General features: G+C 39.0%; 1 protein-coding gene and 1 pseudogene across 2 annotated transcripts in view; one reads left to right on the top strand and one right to left on the bottom strand.

The window, feature by feature from the left end:
- Window positions 1-19,457, top strand: part of MEIKIN (meiotic kinetochore factor) — a gene marked incomplete at both ends in the record, with an annotated part of 63,557 nt that overhangs the window by 21,492 nt on the left and 22,608 nt on the right. Inside the window, 5 exons of the mRNA XM_081136734.1 lie at window positions 3,982-4,040; window positions 7,768-7,839; window positions 10,552-10,709; window positions 13,478-13,558; window positions 14,193-14,312. Coding sequence (XP_080992860.1) covers window positions 3,982-4,040; window positions 7,768-7,839; window positions 10,552-10,709; window positions 13,478-13,558; window positions 14,193-14,312 — 490 coding nt within the window. The remainder of the gene's footprint in view (window positions 1-3,981; window positions 4,041-7,767; window positions 7,840-10,551; window positions 10,710-13,477; window positions 13,559-14,192; window positions 14,313-19,457) is intronic.
- LOC308555580 (large ribosomal subunit protein eL32 pseudogene) lies at window positions 11,015-11,460 on the bottom strand (annotated as a pseudogene). Its single transcript has one exon. The product of its transcript is annotated as a large ribosomal subunit protein eL32 pseudogene (transcript).

Consider the following 19,457-nt stretch of genomic DNA (forward strand, 5'->3'; position numbering starts at 1 on the left):
TGGTGAAGGTACTTTGAAAAATTGTTTGGTGCCTGGCCAGGCATGGCTCAGTGGTGGGGCTTCGACCTAGGATCCAGGCGATCAGGGTTCGATTTCTGGTCAGGGCACATGCCCAGGTTGTGGGCTCGATCCCCAGTTGGGGGCGTGCAGGAGGCAGCCGATCAATGACTCATCATTGATGTTTCCATCTCTCTCTCTCCCTCTCCTTTCCTCTCTCTGAAATCAATAAAGATATATTTAAAAAAAAAAGAAAAATAGTTTGACAGTTCCTCAAAATGTTGCATATGATCCGGCAATGCTCTCCTAGATATGCATACCTAAAAGAAATTAAAACGTGTCCAAACCAAAAGTTTGTACATGAATGTTCACAGTAACTTTATTCATAATAGCCAAAAAGTAGAAATAGTCCAAATGTCCATCTACTGATGAATGGGTGAATAAAATGTGGTATATCCATGATGGAATATTATTCAACAATAAAAAGAAATGAAATTCTAATATATGCTATAACGTGAATGAGCCCTGCAAATATTATGCTAAGTTAAAGAAGCCACATATTAAATGGTTGCCTTCATATGAGGTATCCAGAATAGGCAAACCTACAGAGACAAAAAGCAGATAAGTGGCTGCCTAAGACCGAGAGGTTCAGGAAGAAATAGGAATTGACTTTTATAATATAAAATTGATTGTGATAACGATTACACAGCTCTGTGAATTACACATTTTAAATGGGTGTATTGTGTGATATGTGAATTTTATCAATAAAGCTGAAAAAACCCACAAAGTTAGGACCAAGGAAACCAAGGAACTATAATTTCGAATAGGAGACAGAGAGAAGAAAAGGAATAGAACAAAAATAAGCCGTGAAAGTTAAGAGTTAGATTATTTAATTGAGCCATATTCTGGCTTTAAGCTTCTTGACATGCAAGGAAAAAGTCTATAGCTATTTGATAGATTGCATGTCCTTTAAATAACCATGTATAGCTCTTACTATTTTTTGTCCCCCCCCCCCCAGAATTAAATGGGATACAGTACAATGCTGTGTTCTTTGGTGGGGATCTATATTGTATAGATATTCCATGCAGATGAGTGTGTGGGGATTGAAATAATTCTGAGTGCACATTTCTGTGGAACTTTTACATTACCCAACCAAAATTCTTGCCTGTTACCCACCTCTTCACAGAGATATTCATGATCATAGTTCTGTCTTCGAGCAAGTATTCTTGCAGCAAAGAAAAGATGGATTAGAAGGAGTACTTATATTGAAGAGATGACTATTGTAGCATTCCAAGTGAGGCATGTTTATGATCTGAACTTTAGCAGCAAAAAGAGCATAAAGGAAAAATTTGAGAATGATTCACAAGGGATAATCAATAGTTTTATTTATCTTTATTTTTAATCCTCACCAGAGGATATTTTTTCCATTGCTTTTCAGAGAGAGTGGGGGAGAGGGAGGGGGGGAAGAGAGAGAGAGAGAGAGAGAGAGAAACATTGATGTGAGAGACACATCGAATGGGTGTCTTCCCCATGAGCCCTAACTGGGGTGCAAGGAGCAAACCCACAACCCAGGTATATGCCTTGATCAGAAATCAAATCTGTGACCCTTTGGTGCGAGGGCGGATGCTCTAACCATTGAGCAACACTGGCCAGGGCTCAGTAGTGGGGTTTTTTTTAACGTTTCTATTGATTTCAGATAGAGGAAAGGATGGGGGAGAGAGAGAAACATTAATGATGAGAGGGAGTCATTGATCAGCTGCCTCCTGCACACCCCCTGCTGGGAATCGAGCCCGAAACCCAGGCGTGTGCACTGACCTGGAATCAAACCTCGATCTCCTGGATCATAGGTTGATGCTCAACCTCTGAGCTACACTAGCTGGGCTTTAATTTATTTCTTTGATCTTTACCCGAAGATATGTTTTCATTGATTTTTAGAGAAAGGAAGGGCGAGAAAGAAAGAAACATCACTGTGTGTGAGAGAAACATCAATCAGTTTCCTCTCATGCGCTCTGACTGGGGATCAAACCCACAACCTAGGTATGTGCCCTGACCAGGAATTATACCTGCAACCCTTTGGTGACACTCCAACCATCTAAGCCACCCAGCCAGGGCAGATAATCAGTAGTTTTTTTGTTTTGTTCTGTTTGTTTTAATATGCTTTTATTGATTTCAGAGAGAGGAAGGGAGAGGGAGAGGGATAGAAACATCAGTGATGAGAGAGAATCATTGATCGGCTGCCTCCTGCACTCCCCCTATTGGGGATTGAGCCCACAGCCTGGGCATGTGCCCTGACCAGGAATTGAACCGTGACCTCCTGGTTCATGGGTTGACACTCAGCCACTGAGCCACACCGGCTAGGCATCAGTAGTTTTTAATGATTAGCTGGTTAAGGAAGGAGGATGGTTTCCAAGTTGTCCTGCAACCCTCTGACTTAGAAAACTGGATGAATGATTCATTCACTTGGTGAAGGGACACAAATAGAAAAGCAAGAGTAAGTTGGGGTGACAGACAATTTTAATTTGGAAAACACTGAAATACCCTACAGTATTTTGAATTCTAGATATCCAGTAAACAGTTGGATATCCCAGCATGGAGAGCAAGGGAAGAGTTCTGGGCTGAAGACATAGTTGTCTGCTTGGGAAAGTGCATAGAGTGACAAAAATAGTATTAGTGTGATATTCTCCTTATGAATATGCTTGTATCAAAATGGTTAGAAATTTCTGAAGAAAAGAAAATCTATTACTGTTATTCCTAGGTGAATTCCTAGAGTGGGGCAAACAGTGTGAGCCAGGTTAATGGAGCCTCAGATATGGCACCCACCTGCGAGCTCTGTGCGGGGAGGGCTCATCAAAGGAACAGTGGCCTCTGCCAGCATTTCTGTCTGGGAGAAAGCTGCCCCTCCAGCTCTTGCCCTGATGGCAAACAATTCAGTCCCTCCCTTTAGGTCTCTGGTTCCTTTCAAGCTACTTTCCCTGGAGCTCAGAGGAAGTGAGTCTGAGTAAGAGTGTGCACAGGCCCTTTAAGAGGAACTGCCTGGGATTCCAGCAGCCTCCATCTCCCTCAGCCTCAACCCCTCTGGTTTTTACAGCTGGAAGTTATGGGGACTTCTCTTTCTTGCACTGGAGCTCTGGGCTGGGACCCCTCACTCCTAAGGGGGAACCTCCACAGCCCGTTCTGCATTTAGCCTCCCCTACCAGTCTTGATGTGGCGGCTTCTTTAATTCTGTAGTTGTAGGACTTTCATTCAGCCAGATTTCAGGTGGTTCTGAATGACAGTTCTGTAGTTTAGTTGTAATTTTGATGTAGTTGTGGGAGGAGGCGAGTATTGAGTTAACCTATGCCACCATCATGATGGGAAGGCCTCTGTAACAGGAATTTAGAAACACATCTCCTCACATTTGGTTTTCAACTCCATTTTCTTTCTAGGGACTCAGTAATTCCATGTTGGTAGTTAAAGATCAAACTTTAATCCTTTTGTATTCCTCTTATAATAGCTAATTCTCTTGTACACATTCGGATAGAATTAGAGGCAGTTTCATTTGTGAAAGTGTAGAAGAGCAAAGGATATTAATTTTTAAAAAGTATCTCTCATGTTACTTGAGATCCTTACCACCACAAGAATCCAGGGAAACAAGATTGCTGTTCCTTTTGCATAGATGAGGTAACCAAGACTCAGGACAGGTTAAGTAACTTTCCCAAGTGTGAGTAACAGAACTGGCCTTTAACCCAGGTCTGCCTGATTCTAAACTCTGTGCCATGTTCTCTGCACATACTGTCTCACACTGATACATATATAAGTACAATATATTGCTTTTTAGTAAACTATTTGTTCATATAGATATAGCAACTTTTTTTTTTCTAACCAGTTGTATTTTTTCTACAGGATAATTGATTGCATGTAAATGTCCTTATTTTAAGTATTATTTGAGGATTCTGAAATTTACTGAGAGCTTAAGAGAATATCATTAATTTGTTCTTATTACAGAATGATAACATTAGCAGATGAAAATATTTTTCCAAAACTAAAGAGTGCTTCAGAATCAGGTAATAAATAATGAAACTAATTCAGAATCAGGTAATTAATAATGAAACTAATTTTCATAATTCTGTTTTTGTTGTTTTTTCACAAAGCAGTATAAAGAAAATTGGTAGCTGACTGCCTTTTCGCTTGGTTGTATTTAAGAAATGCAGGGCCCGGCTGGTGTGACTCAGTGATTGAGCATCGCCCTTGATCCAGGAGATTGTGGTTCAGTTTCGAGTCAGGGCACATGCCTGGGTTGCAGGCTCAATCCCCAGTAGGGGGCGTGCAGGAGACAGCCAATCAGTGATTCTCTTTCATCACTGATGTTTCTATCTCTCTCTCTTCGTCTCCCTTCCTTTTTCTGAAATATCAATGAAGACATATTTTTTTAAAAAATAAATGAAGCTATGAGGTTAGAAAGTGGGTCTTAACTATCAACATAGCACCCATCAATTCATTTAATAAACATTTACTGAGTGTGCACTCTGTACTGGGCATTGCTGTGTATGCCAGTGGGGAGTGACATACACTCCCTACCTTCGTAGATTTAGTCATAGGAGAGGAAGACGATCAGTAAACATATATTGGAGTTTTGTGTGATGGTTGAAAAAAATGAAAGGATTGACAAAGTGCTTTGCATTATAGGCACTCCATTATTTTATTTTTTATTTTAAATTAATTGACTTATTTTTTAATTAAATTTTTTGGGGTGACAATGGTCAATATGAACATACAGGTTTCAGGTGTGGATTTCTGTGTTACAAGATCTGTTGATTGCTCTGTGTGCCCATAATCCAAAGTCATATCTTCTCCTGTCACCATATATTACTATTTTATTATTAGAATAAACTTACTAAGACATTTACAACCTTTTAAACCTCTGCTGTAGCTCAGATTTCTTTCTTTGTCTTCCACAGTAAGATTTATAGCATCAATTTGGGGATAAACTTGAAGAATTGCTGTTTTTTTCCCTAATGGGTATAAATATTTATATGAACTTAAAGGCTTTTGTGTAATTTCACTTTTAAGACATTGTATTAATGTGCATTTACTAAATGTCAGGTATTATGGAAGGAACTGTGGTATAAAAATGATTAAGATAGTTTCTGTCCTAGGGGAATAATCTGGTGATAAAGACTAAACTTGTAAAAGCACACTCCCTGGAGGGTGAGCATTAGGAGCATTTGTTTTACAGACCAGAGTAAGGGAACTTGTGAATAAGAAAAAGAGGTAATGAAAAGGTAAAGCTGCAGGGGTACCAAAATCATGATTTTACTTAGGCCTTGCCTAATAAGAAGTTTTGCTTTGGCTATGGATAATATTAATTATAAAGCCTGGCATGATGCAGAATAGTTACTCTGGAATTATATATTCTTACTTTACATGGTTGGTTGACTTAAAATTTAACATTAAATCAATCACATCTTGTTCTAGAGGTATTTTTTACACATTTCTTATTTCAGCAAATTCAGCTGTGTTCCAATTGTGTATCAGGCTCTTTACTAAGTGTTAGAAAACCGAGACATGCCTCTATTCCTGTCCTCAAGGAACCAATAGTCTGGTAATACAGACAGATAAATAAACAAGAAATTACTTCTCCCGCAACTCCTGTTCATTTTCCTTTGCAATCTTATCTACCACTATTAGCTATTAAATATGGGAGTTCTTCACAGCTAGTTCCCAAATTTTAATCTCTTTTGAATCTACCCTCTGATATTTATAGGTGTCCTGTAAAAAAACAGGGCGTCCAAATTTTCTCTCAAGGGTTGCTAGTTTTAGCAAATAAAGGTACAGAATGCCCAGTTAAATTTGAATTCAGACAAGCAACAAATAATTTTTAATATAATTATATCACAAATATTGCACATGCTTGTACTACTATATGAGAAATTCTTATATTAAACATTTATTCAGCCCTGGCCAGTGTTGCTCACTGGTTAGAGCATCAGCCCACACACCGAAGGGTTGCAGGTTCAATTCCCAGTCAAGGGCCCATACCTGGGTTGCAGGTTTAGTTGGGGTGTGTGCAGGAGGCAACCAATAGATGGCTCTCTCTCATATTGATATTTCTCTCTCTCTCTCTTCTCTCTCTCTCTCTCTCTTCCATCTCTCTCCCTCTCCCTCTCCCCCTTCCTTGCTCCCTCCCTTCCACTCTCTCTAAAAATCAATGGAAAAAATATCGTTGGCTGAGGATTAACAACAACAAAATATTCATTGTTTATCTGAATTTTGAGTGGGCATTCTTTATTTTACCTAGCAACCTATTAGCCTCCATAATGAAGCTGGGAATATGTAAGCAATACAGGGATCATTTTTTAAAAAACAGGATTTTTGCATACCAAGTTAAGGAGTTTGAATTTTAACTTGAGGACAATGGAAAGCCTTTGAAGAGTTTTAAGCAGATGATGTTAGGTTTTTATTTTAGGTATACAATGTACACTGCAGAGAGTGAATCAAAAAGCTGTTGGGATAACTTAAAGGAAAATCTTTGGTGCCTTAACTCAAGGTACTCGTGTTAAGAGTAAAGAAAAGCCCCAGCCGGTTAAGTTCAGTGGTTAGAGCATCAGCCTGTGGACTGAAGGGTCCTGGGTTCGATTCCAGCCAAGGGCACATACCTTGTTTGCAGGCTCTGTCCTCAGCCCTGGTTGAGTCTCGTGTGGGAGGCAACCTGTTGATATGTCTCTCTCACATCGATGTTTCTCTTTCTCTCCCTTCCACTCTCTCTGAAAAGCAATGGAAAAAAATATCCTCAGGTAAGGATTAAAAGAAAAAAAAAAGAATAAAGAAAAGCCCAAATTTGCAATATTAAGTACATATAATAGGTAAAATTGGTACATAGCAGACCCTCAATAAATATTTGTTACTTTGAATTGAGTTTGGAGAATGAGGAAAAGGGAAGAGTTAAGACTAAAGAGGAGCTATTAAAGAGGCCAGAGGGGAAAGATGTTCATGCCTATTGTACTGAGGTCCAATAATGTATGACAGGAAAGGTTTCTTCTCATTGGTGGGAGCTGAAACTAGATTGTGTAGGTTTGAGAGTAAATAGGAGGGAAGGAAGTTATGTTAGTATATGTGGACAGCTCTTGAAGAAACTTGTTCATGGATAAAAGAAAAGGGGAGCCTGGCCAGTGTGGCTCAGTTGGGTCATCCCATGCACCAAGAGGTCGCCAGTTCTATTCTGATCAGGACACATACCCGGGTTTCAGGCTTCATTCCCAGTGGGTGGCATGCAGGAGGCAGCCAATAGTTGTTTCTATCTCATTGATGTTTCTCTCTCTCTCTCCCTCTCCCTTCCTTTCTCTAAATAAAAAAAAAAGAAAAGAGAAAGGGATGTAGCAGGAAGGGGTGTGCAGGGGGGACAGATAATATTTTGGGTAAGATGAAAAAGACCTGAGTATGTTTTAAATGCTGATAGAAAAGTTGCAATTGAAAGGGAGAATCTGAAAATACAGGAGGGTGGAAATAGAAGGATAATTCCATGAAGAATTTTAATCACATACACTTTCTCTACTAATTGAAATGTAAATCTTTTGTCTAGAGTTTATTTACTCATGTGAAACGTGTAGCTCTTGAGATAAAGATATTTTAAAGAATACTTTATCCTATCTGTCATATTATTCAACATATATTTTTTCTTCTAAAACTATTACAAAGTCACAGTTATTAAATTAGTTTTTTATATTTTTTTCTGTACTTATAGTTAATGATAAGTTAAATAATTAGAATACTAAAGTATGTTTTTATTTGTAGATAACGCAGCTTGTGAAGTACTTGCTGAGAAAACTTACCCTTTAACCCCTGAAAAAACAAAGAAAAAAGCAAGTATTAAAGCAGAATAACTACATAAACTGTAAATTTTATTAATATAGGACATACATTTAACCAACATTTTTATAGGAATATTTTTCAGCTATTTAAGTCAATAATTCAAAAAGTTTTTGGAGTTTAGCAATTATATTACATTATTGTTACATGAGTATATAGTCTAAGTTTAATGGGAGAGAATTAAAATTTATAATTTTTCCAACTTTTTGGATCATTGGATGTCTATTAATCATTAAGGCAAAAATAAGACATTTGCTATGTAACCAGAGCAGTGTTTTAGGCTGAGGCGTATGTGTGAATTGTTACATTAGGCCTGGAATCTAGAGGTCTTGAACTTTATTTATGTAGCAGAGCTACTGTGTAGGTGACTACTCAATGGTAAGCATTATTCTAAGCACTTTTTGTTAATATCTTTCTTTTTAAAAAATATATCTTTATTGCTTTTAGAGAGAGAGGAAGGGAGAGGGAGAGAGAGATAGAAACATCAGTGATGAGAGAGTTGTCATTGATCAGCTGCCTCCTGCACGCCCCCGATTGGGGATCGAGCCCGCAGCCTGGGCATGTGCCCTGACCGGGAATCGAACCATGATCTCCTAGATTCTAGGTTGATGCTCAACCGCTGAGCCATGCCCAGCCGGGCAATAATATGTTTGTTTATGGCATTCCTGTCAGGTAAATTTTTGTTTATTTGTTTCGTTTTTACCTTTAGCTGAGAAAATGAGGTTTAGGTGTTAACCAATACATTTAGAGAGCTGTGGCAGGTCTTTCTGGATCTAAAACCTGTACTCTTTCTACTACACCATAATGTCTTTGTATACATTGGAGAACAAATTGAAAGAGGCCAAGAGTGTCAGCAGGAACAGTTACAAAGATTTTTGGTGTGAAATTGTTGTGGCTTTGACTAGGATGTAGGAAGGATGGAGAAATATGCATGGATTCAAGACAGTTTTGCCTGTACAGTTCATGGATTGAATACAGAGGATGGGGTGAGAGGTGTCAAGAAAGACTTTTAGATCTCTGTTTTAAGCAGCTATGGTGGATTAAAGGTACTATTTAATGTAATAGGAAAGGCAGGAGGTCTGAGGGCACAGAATGATGAAAATGCTGGAAGAGCCATTGGCTATAAATGTGTAGGTCAGGAAAACAGGAGTGTATAATATTGTAGATATTTTTAAATTCATAGAAATGGATAAAATCACCCGAGAAAGAATATAGAGTGCAGAAGAGAAGGGGGTCCAGGATCAGTCCTTGGAAAACTCTACATTCAGGTAGAAAAGAAGAGTGAACAGAGAAAAGGAGGAAAAGAAACCTAATATGCTATCATAGGTAGCTTAAAATAGTTTATTCCTGAAAGTGGGAGTGGTCAACAATGTTGAATGCTGCTTGGAGGGTCCAGTGTTATCAAGGACTTTGAAAAGTTGGAAGACTTCCAATTTCTAGTCCAGTATGTAAGGAACCAACAAGTAAAAACCTGAACAAACTGAAAAATCAGCAACTCTTTTTTTTTTTTTTTCATACATCAGAGAAGTAAGGTTACAGGACATTCTGCTGCACCAAAACTTGGAAAGACAGACAGGTGGATACAGAAAATCACAACTTACTGGAGCAAAAACACATGAACAGAAACCTCCCTGAGAACCAATACTGGGGTGGGAAAAACAAAAGCATGATTGAGAAATTACTGGAAGTTCAGTGTGGACAGCTCTGAAAGTTTAAAACTTAAGGGGGACCCAGTCATCAGGGGACCTTCACACTTTTGTGAGTTTTATCTCCCAGAGCTCTACAAGATCTTGACAATGAATATCAGAGAAAAACCCCCTCAATGCTTCCACTAGTGGGGATGGAAAAGGAACCATTTTGAAACATACCATAGTATTCTGTTTTTCTTAACAAAGCCTGCCCTCAGGAGAAAATATTTTATTAGAGCCTAAGTTACTAGGGTATCATCAGAGCCTAACCCATCTGGGAGAAGGGAGATAACCAACTCCAGCCAGTTCTGTCCTCCCAGGTGGGGGAAGGAAGATACTCAACTCTAGCTCCCTCTAGCCTTCCACATTGGGGAAATGGAAATACATAACTACAGCCTCCTCTAGCCATGCTGTCCCACCTAAGGGGAGGGAAAACAGAAGCACTGGTGAAGTTCACAGTCCAGGGGCACAGGCTAGACAAAAAACTAAGACCTACTCACAAAGGAGAGGGGAATAAGAAAGTACTCATAATGATGGATGGTGGTGGAAAAGGAGGGAATGTGACAGGAGAAGGATCATGGATGAAGATTGTTGCATAATGAAGACATTTAATGCTTTCTCTAAAACTTAGTTTTAAATATTGATTAATAGATAGACCCAATTATCACTCATTTTCTTTTAACAGAATATTTTTTGGGAGATGTTGCCTTAAATGTGGTAGGGAAATTTTTTTGAGCTGAGTATATTGCAAACCATTTTGTCATTCAACATATTTTTTTCCTTAAATATATTGTATAGAAAAATCTTATATTTTAGAAAAAATATTTACCTTTAAAACTTTTTTTAAGTTGAGGAGATGGGTGGATAGATAGATGATTGATAGAATAATATATATGTCCTATTTTAATTATAACAATTATAACATATATTAAAACAAAAATAGGACATCTGAGAAGTGCTACAAATTTTTTTATAGCCTGTCAATGGTATTTCATGATTATGAATTTGTTTCAGCCTGGAGAAGATCCTGAACCTAGAGATACAAATTTTCAAACAAAGTTAACCTCTCATCCAAAAATCAAGGATCCATCATCTCAACAGAGGTCTGTTCTTGAAAGCAATGCAGGTAGTAAGTCAGTTACCAAAGTTCTGCTGCCTCAGCCCCTGGAACCTGCATTGGTAAGCAGTGGCCTTTTACCACTTTCTGAAAAAACTATGAAAAGAAGTGTATTTATTGGGAAGATTTAGATAGGCATAATTTCTTAATAAATCTAGGGAAAAATGCAGAGACGCTATACTTACAGCTCTATGTAGGTAGATGTTTTGTAAATAGACTGACAGTTGATAATTATCACTTGAGATACAGATATTCAGACAGAATTAAGAGTTCAAATGGCTTATTGGAGCAGGTAATACCCAAGAAAGGAAAGCAGGGAGGAAGCAGGATTGGGCAGGAATAGCCTAAGTCTGTCTTTATGGTTTTATTAACACAAACACAGTGTGCACACAATCTGTCTATTTTCTTCACTGTGCATCCTGGCAGATTGGTGACTCTGATGGCCAGCTGGGCTGCTCTTTTTCACAGTGGCTTGGCGGTTCTTTGAGGGGATGTTGTGGGCAGTCTCAGCAAAGTGAGATCTGTTGCATAACATCAGCACGTCAAGCTCCTTGACGTTGTGGACCAGGAAGCCATTGGGCAGCATGTGCTTTGTATTCTTGTTGCTCCCATAACCAACACTGGGCATCATGATCTGGCCCTTGAATCTTCTGTGCACCCTATTGTCAATGCCTCTGGGTTTCCCCCAGTTCTGCTTAATTTTGACATACTGGTCTGATTGGTGCTGGATGAACTTTGAGGTCCTGTTTTTGATGATCTTGGGTTTCACAGGGGTCTGAGGGCAGCCATGGTGCTGAGTAGGAGATGGCTGCCACCTCCTAGGTGGCGCTGAGGAAGAGAGCCTCAATCTTTAATGCAGATCTGACAGAAGCTCTCCCAGTGGGGAGATTTGGAGCAAAGATTGTCCATTACAGGAATCATGTTGGGCTGCTGTGCTCATACGTTGGCTGAGGTTTGCCGGAGAAGATGATGACCTCAGCCTGAAAGCTGAAGCAGATTCTAGACTATGAACTAACTGCACTCTTTGCAGGGGAACAGCAGATTCTTTGCTCATGGTCCTAGCACAGCACTGCCACAGTGATAATAATAGCAGCTATCATTGAGTATCTCCTACTCTTCAAGCACCAGAGGTTCTCTTTACATGTGTTATTTGTAAGCTATGCACAGTAGTCCCTAGGGGTAGAATAATCCCCATTGTTCAGATGAAGAAATTAAAAGATTTTATAACTAATAAATTAGGAAGCTGACATATTTAGTGTACCAGGTAAATATGCTCATAATACTTTTGTTACTATTTTGATAAAAAATTTTCTGATGAACTATTCCAGATTATATTTTGAACAAACAACTAGTTTTTTTTGTTAATCCTCACCAGAGGATGTCTTTTCCATTGATCTTTAGAGAGATTGAAAGGGAGGTAGGGGAAGGAGAGAGAGAGAGGAGAGAGAGAGAAACATCTGTTGGTTGCAGGGATCAAACCTGCAACCCAGGTACTTGCACTTGACTGGGACTCTCCAGTGCATGAGCCGACACTCTTTTAACAACTGAGCCACGCTGGCCAGGGCAGTTTCAGAGATTTTTAAGCCAGAAAGAAAAGAGTGAAAGAAAGAAAAGAGGAAAGGAAGAAAAAAGAAACCTAACACAGACTTTCCTATGCTGTTCAAGTTTTAACTCTGAGTTTGGGTTTCAGACTTGGCAGCATATAATACACACCTACTCAGAGATCTGTCCGAGGAACATGGTGGTTTCATGGATTCCAAGAGTTGAAAAGGCAGCTGATGGCTAAAAAGGAAGCTGCCTATTTCCTCTCTTTTTGACTCTATCACTGTTTCTTTCTCCTCTGCCTTTCTGTTTCTTTGTCTTTGCTCTCCCCGGTTTTGTCTCTCCATCTCAAGTTCTGTCTCTCTTCTACCTGTCTCTGATTTGCTCTCTTTCTATCTGTCCTTTTCTGTCTCTGACTCTCTCTTTTACTATCAACCTCAGCCTTTCTGCTCAGTCTCTGTTGACCTCTGTCTTCTCTACCTCTCTTCTCCCTCCCTCTTGCCTTAGTCTTCCTCTTTCTTTCTCTCTGTCTTTTGTCTCCCCATCCTCCCTCTCTCTCCTTCCCCCTCCCCACCTCTTTCTTTCCTCTCCCTCCTTTCTTCCCTCCTCCTCCTCCTCTCTTCCCCCCTCTTTCCCCCTCCTCTCCGGATCCCTCTCTCTTAAACTCTTTAGCTCTCTGATTCTGTTTCTTTCTCTTCTTTCTCTCACTCTTGATTTGTCTCTCTCTGTCTACCTCTTTGCATCTTCAAGAAATAGACAATGAGTCCGTATCCTACTTTGTACTTCCTTTAACTTTGATGTTCCGTAAATGAAAGTTTCTATATACATTTAAATGTGTGTATTTTAAATTAAGTATCCTTGCTACATGTTTTAACAGCTTCAGAAATAACTCATAATCCCTTTCCATAAAAAAGTACAGTATATACTAGGAATTAAGCAGATACTATAAGTAAAATACCTTTCTTAGCAGTTAACAAAGATAAAGCACCATTTCCTAATCGAAAACTTTAATTAGCTTTTCTTCCTTAAATTAATAGTGATTTCAACCAAAGTATTCTCAAATAGTTGTTGCATCATATAAAGTTGTCTTGGCAGTTTTTTGACCTAACTCAAGCCAAAAAATTCTTTAGTTACCTGTCTAATGGTTTAAAATGTAATTAGCAGATTAAATTTTTATTAGTATAACACATTATAATTTAGTTTAGTAATTTTAAGTTGTGTTTCTGTGGTATTAAAGTAGTTTATTTCTTTCTACTATTCAATCCCCTATTTCACAAAACATTGTTAGAACACAAATCCCACTACTCCTGATAATAAAAGAAGAGGCCTGTTAACAAGTACTCCAACTTCGCAGACAGCTGGTTTAGAGGTAAGTAATAGTATTTGAACTTTGTAGTATCTATTTCCTGGCTCTCCTTCTGCCCTATTATTCTGTCACGCCAGGGGAATCTTGCACATAGAGAATCAATAGTATTTTTATTTTTCCGTTGCATAAACACTTTTACTGGAAGTACTATATATATTGCTATACATAAAAGAAAGAAAAAAAGAGTAGAATACTGCAGCACCAACCTGTCTTGATCTCTATCTGTCCCTTTCTACCTCTGACTCTGATTCTTTGACTGTCAGTTTCAGTCTTTTGGCTCACAGAAAGGGTAGATGGATTTCATTTAATAGGCCCCTGATAAATATTAATTGGATGAAGAATAGGAAAAAAATTACATGATGCTACAGCTGATAAGAATACCTATTTAAATAATAACTTTAAAACTAAAGAGTATTATAATCTTTATAGATTGATTTATCCCCAGTTAAACATGCATCTTTTGAAGAACTATTTCCAAAATGTCAGCAATTATATTAATTCAGATAAAATTGTTCATATGTCAAGTACACAAGAAAATGCTTCTAATGAAATAGTATGTTTCAACTTTCCTTTAATTATTTAAAAATAACTGGTTTTGCAACATTTAACTTCTACAGAAGAGTAATATATTTTATAGATTGATCTATCCTCAGTACAAAAAGCATCTTTGGAGGAACTATTTCCAAATGTCAGCAACTGTGTTAATTCAGATGAAATTGTTCCTGTGTCAAGTTTGCAAGAACATTCTTCAAGTGAGGTAGTATTTTCAATTTTCCCTTCAATTACCAAAAGAAATACTTGCTGTTATATTAGATACTTTGTATATGAGATACTTTAAAAAAATCTGTAACTCAGTTAAGGTTAATATCATGTACATGTGGAATCAGCTATCAGTTACAATTCCAAAGAAAGGGTGTTATGCTGCCACAGCCAAAACATTTTTCATCCTCAGGACTAGGGTGTATTAAACAACTAGAGGAAACAGTATTATCCTACTTTGATCCAAAACTCCATTTTGTCTTTACATATAAATTGTAATCACCAACCTCATTATGTTATATGAAAGTACTATGCTTCGTTAATAAATACATAAAACTCATGACTCTTAAGTGCCATGGGGGTGTGGGTGGGAATAGAGAGAGGGGATGAACAGAAAAAGAGAGAACAGAAAGAGAGGAGGGAAGAGAGAAAGGGCCAGAGAGAAGAGGCAGAGATACAGAGAGACAGTAAGATGGGAAAGAAGCAGAGAGAAAAAGAAATGAAGGAGAACTTTAGGGTTGTGTAGCAGTTCAGTGTAGCCAGACCTTTTCAGTGTGACCTTGGGGTAAGGGTGGGGATCCAGGTGGTGAAGGGAAAATGAGAGATGAAATTGTAAAGATAAACCAGGATCAAGAGAGTAAAGGGTCTTGTAATCTGTATTAAAGAATTTGGATTTTTTTCCTCGAGGGGAGCCAATAAAGGATTATGAACAGGAGATGACATCAGATGTTCTTGTATAAAATTTATTCTGGCTCCAGAGTAGAGAACCAATTGTAAAAGGCTGAGACTAGAGGCAATTAGGAGAATAATAACAACAGAGCAGAAATAAATGTAACAGACTAAAAAGTCAAAGGAAAAGATCAGTGAAACTAAGAGCTACTTTTTGAAAAGATAAACAAGATAGACAAACCTTGAGCAAGACTTGATAAATAGAGGTCTCAAATAAATAAAATTAGAAATGAAAGAGGAGACATTACAGCTGATACCACAGAAACACAAAGGATTATAAGAGACTACTAAGAACAATTATACACCCAAAACTGGAGAACCTAGAAGAAATGGCTAAGTTCCTAGAAACACAGCATGCCAAGACTGCATAATGAGGAAATAGGAAATCTGAACAGACCAATAACGAGTAAGGAGATTTAGTCAGTAATCAAAAAGTACAAGACTAGATGACTTCACTGGTTAATCCTAGCAAACATTTAAACTAGAAATAATACTTATTCTTCTCAAACTCTTCCAAAAGCTAAAAGAGAGCACTCCCAAACTCATTTTACAATGGCAGCATTACCCTGACACTAAAACCAGACAAGGACTCCTCAAGAAAAGAAAATTACAGGCCAATAGCTCTGTTGAACATAGATGCAAAAATTCTAAGCAAAATGGTAGGAAACCAAATTCAACAATACATTAAAAGGATCATACATCACGATCAAGTTGGATTTATTCCAGGGATGAAAGAATGGTTCAATATTCACAAATGACAATATGTGGTATATCACATTAACAAAATGAAGGATTAAAGTCATGTGATCATCTCTATAAATGCAGAAAAAGCACTTGTGTTTAGTGTTGAAGAAACTGTGAGACTATCCTAATTTTTGTTCCTCTTCAGAGAACTTGTTTATTTTTCTACCTGGTCATTTGTAAGCAGAAAATATCCTTCCTTTGAATGTAATTTTAAAAATTAAAATAAACGGGGCCCTGACTGGGTGGCTCAGTTAGTTGGAACATACTCCCGTACAACAAAAGGTCATGGGTTCAATTCTCAGTCAGGGCACGTACCTAGGTTGTAGGTTCAATCCTGGAGGCAGCTGATCAGTGTTTCTCATGCTGATGTTTCTCTCCCCCCCCTTTCCTCTCTCTCTAAAAATCAATAAAAATATATCCTCATGTGAGGATTTAAAAAGTAAAATAAAATAAAAGGGAGGAATCCAAAATGGCTGCAGAGTAGCTGGAACCTCTTAATGCTTGCTCCCAACACTGGAAGGATTTGTAGCTAAATTGCAGGACAACCGACTTGAAAAACCAGTTGAAGTGTAGCTGATTTTAAATATTGTGAACAGGGAACACAGAGGAAAGACAGGAGACACAGAGAGGGTGAGGGAACTCGAGCAGGTGCAAGGTTGGGAAGCCGAAGGTTATTCTGGCAGCTGAGCCCCCACCCTGAGAGCATGGGGTCTCAGCCCCATGCAGGGATCCCCAGTTCAGAAAAATAGAGAAGGGAAGGGGAACCTGTGTAGCACTGGGTGGTGGAAAGTCTGCTTGGGAAGCTCAAACCACAACATCCCAAAGAATGATCTCTTTTTTTGCAGCACCAGGCAGGGAAAATCACTCTGATCTGGGGCTGGGGGCCACATGGCAAAAGTTCCACATGGCAGAGCTCTGCCACAAAGAGGGCTGATTGGTATACCTCAAAGTGTCTCTGAGATGTCCTCCATCCCCTGGAAGGACATTGGGCAGAGAGCCGGATGGGGGTTAGTCTGTGTGCCCGGGGGGAGGGGGGAGATCTGACTAGTCCATCTCATTTCCAATTCAAGCACAGGGATGGTGCCCCGCAACTGGTAGGTCTGCCTGGATGTGTTGTGATCCGAGTCAAAGGAAAACAGCGTGGGGCTAGAAATTTGTGCCATCACTGCTTGTTCTGACGGCACAGGGAACATGGACATTTGGCCTGTTGAAGCCTGGGCGGAGGCCCTGCCCAAGAAGGGCCAGCTGCAGGGAAAGACTGGAGTGCCTTTGGATCCCCTCCTACTTTGTGTGGTGGTATGTGCCAGGGAGCCAGGAGGAGCTGAGGTGTTGCAACATTATGTCCTGGTTAGCTTTCTGTCCAGGAGACAGATGGGCGTGTGCTGGGTCCTTCCACAGTGAGTACAGCCAGCACCCAGCGCAGCCTTGGGAAAGAGAGGAAGTGCCCCCCCACTCCTACAGATGATAAGCAATGTGAGTCTATTTAAACCACCCAAGCCAGGTCCCAGAAACCCCCCACAGAGTGTCAATCCATTGGGGAAGGGAAAGCAGCACAGAAAAGGGACATTCAAGGGGCGAGACCTGAGGCAGATCTAGTATTTGGGTTTTGGAGGTCTTGACCGCCAGACTGTTTGGGGCTCCATCGTCAGACTGGTGGCAGAAAGCCAGGCAGAGACAGCAACTAATATTGATTGTACCAGAACACCTACTGGGAGGCTTGTGAACAGCACACCAAGGGACATCTGAGCAAAATCCAGCGAGAACCACAAATAGCAGATCCGAAAGGTGAACACAGTAGGCACCGAAATCTGCGTAATAGAACTCAACTGTTTTTCTTTTTATTATTTTGTGTATAATTTTTTCTTTTTAAATTTTTTATATTTCATTTATTTTCTTCTTCTTTTCTGTCATATCTCTTATTTCTCTCTTTCCCTGTCTTCATTTTTTCTTTTTGATCCTTTAATATTTATTCATTTATTTTGTTTTTCTTTTACTATTCCATATATTATTTTATTCATTATTATTACCTTTTAAAAATTATTATTTCATATATATTTTTCTCTTATTATTCTTTTTTTTTCTTTTCTCCACCTTTTCTTCACATTCCCCTCTTTCATTTCATTCTTTCTGTTCTAATTCTTTTGGTCCCTTGTATTATAGTATTATTATTTTTTTCTTATTTTTTTGTTATTAGTGGTGTTATTTTCTTGTTATTAGTTTTTATTTTGTGTGTGTGCGTGCTCGCGTTGTTACTGGATTGATCTTGTTTTGTTCTGTTAGCACCTGCATAACAGTTGCCACGATGTGAGCCTCATAGCCAGACTGAGGGCTAAGCCCACCCACAAATGGGACAACAGCAATCAAAAGCCAGTTACAATAGGAGGGCCCACATAACCCACACAAGGGACATTCTTAGAACACCGAGCTCAAAAGATCAAGGAGACTACACCAGTGGGTCCTACAAGACACCCACTACAGAAAGCCACCTCACCAGGACTGGGAGTCATAGCAGATCTACCTAATGAATGGAAATAAGCACAAAGATACAGCCAAAATGGGGAGACAAAGAAGCAGGCCCAAGTGAAAGAGCAAGAGAATCCTACAGAAGAGCTAAATGAAATGGAGATAAACAGTTTATCAGATATAGAGTTTAGAGTAATGATTACAAGGATGCTCAGCAGCATGCATAAAGACATAGAAACCATGAAAAACAACCAGTCAAAAATGAAGAATGACATAGGTGAAATAAAGAATATAGTGGCACCTCAATTTTTGAACATCTGTTGACAAACATTTCGGTTTATGAACGCAGTAAACCTGGAAGTAAATGCTTTGGTTTTTGAACACACCTTGGGAGTCAGACATGCCACATGGCTTCTGCTGAATGCAAGATCCTGAGGCCTAGCTGTCGGCTGTTGATCCCTCGGTTTTCTAATGTTTCAGAACTCTTAACAGTCTTCCAGAACAGATTACATTAGAAAACCGAGGTACCACTGTAGACTGGAAGGAATAAACATTAGATTAAAGGAAGGATCAAATCAGCAAATCAGAAGCCAGGTAGAAAAAAATCAGAGCACCAAAAAGAAAAAAAATAATGAAAAAGCAGGAGGACAGTTTAAAGGTGCTTTCGGACAACATGAAACATAACAACATATGCATCACAGGAGTACCAGAAGTAGAAGAAAGTGAACAAGGAATAGAGAAGCTGTCTGAATAAATAATGACAGAAAACTTTTCTAGTCTGGTGAAGGAAAGTCACACAAGTTCAGGAAGCACAGAGAGTCGAATCAAGATGAACCCAAAGAGGCCCACACCAAGACACATCATAATTAAAATGACAAAAAATAAAAGAATCTTTAAAAAAAATTTTTTTTTAATTGATTTCAGAGAGAGGAAGGGAGAAAGAGAGAGACAGAAACATTAATGATAAGGGATAGTCACTGATCGGCTGCCTCCTGCACACCCTCTACTAGGGATCAAGTCCACAACCCAGGCATGTGCCCTGACCAGGAATCAAACCATGACCTCCAGGTTCACCGGTTGATGCTCAACCACTGAACCACAAAGGCCAGGCCAAAGAGAGAATCATAAAGGCAACAAGGGAAAAGCAATTAGTTACTTGCAAAGGAGCTCCCATAAGACTGTCAGCTGATTTCTCAACAGAAACACC

This window comes from Miniopterus schreibersii (genome assembly GCF_964146895.1).
Source record: "Miniopterus schreibersii genome assembly, chromosome: 4".
Lineage (NCBI taxonomy): Eukaryota > Metazoa > Chordata > Mammalia > Chiroptera > Miniopteridae > Miniopterus > Miniopterus schreibersii.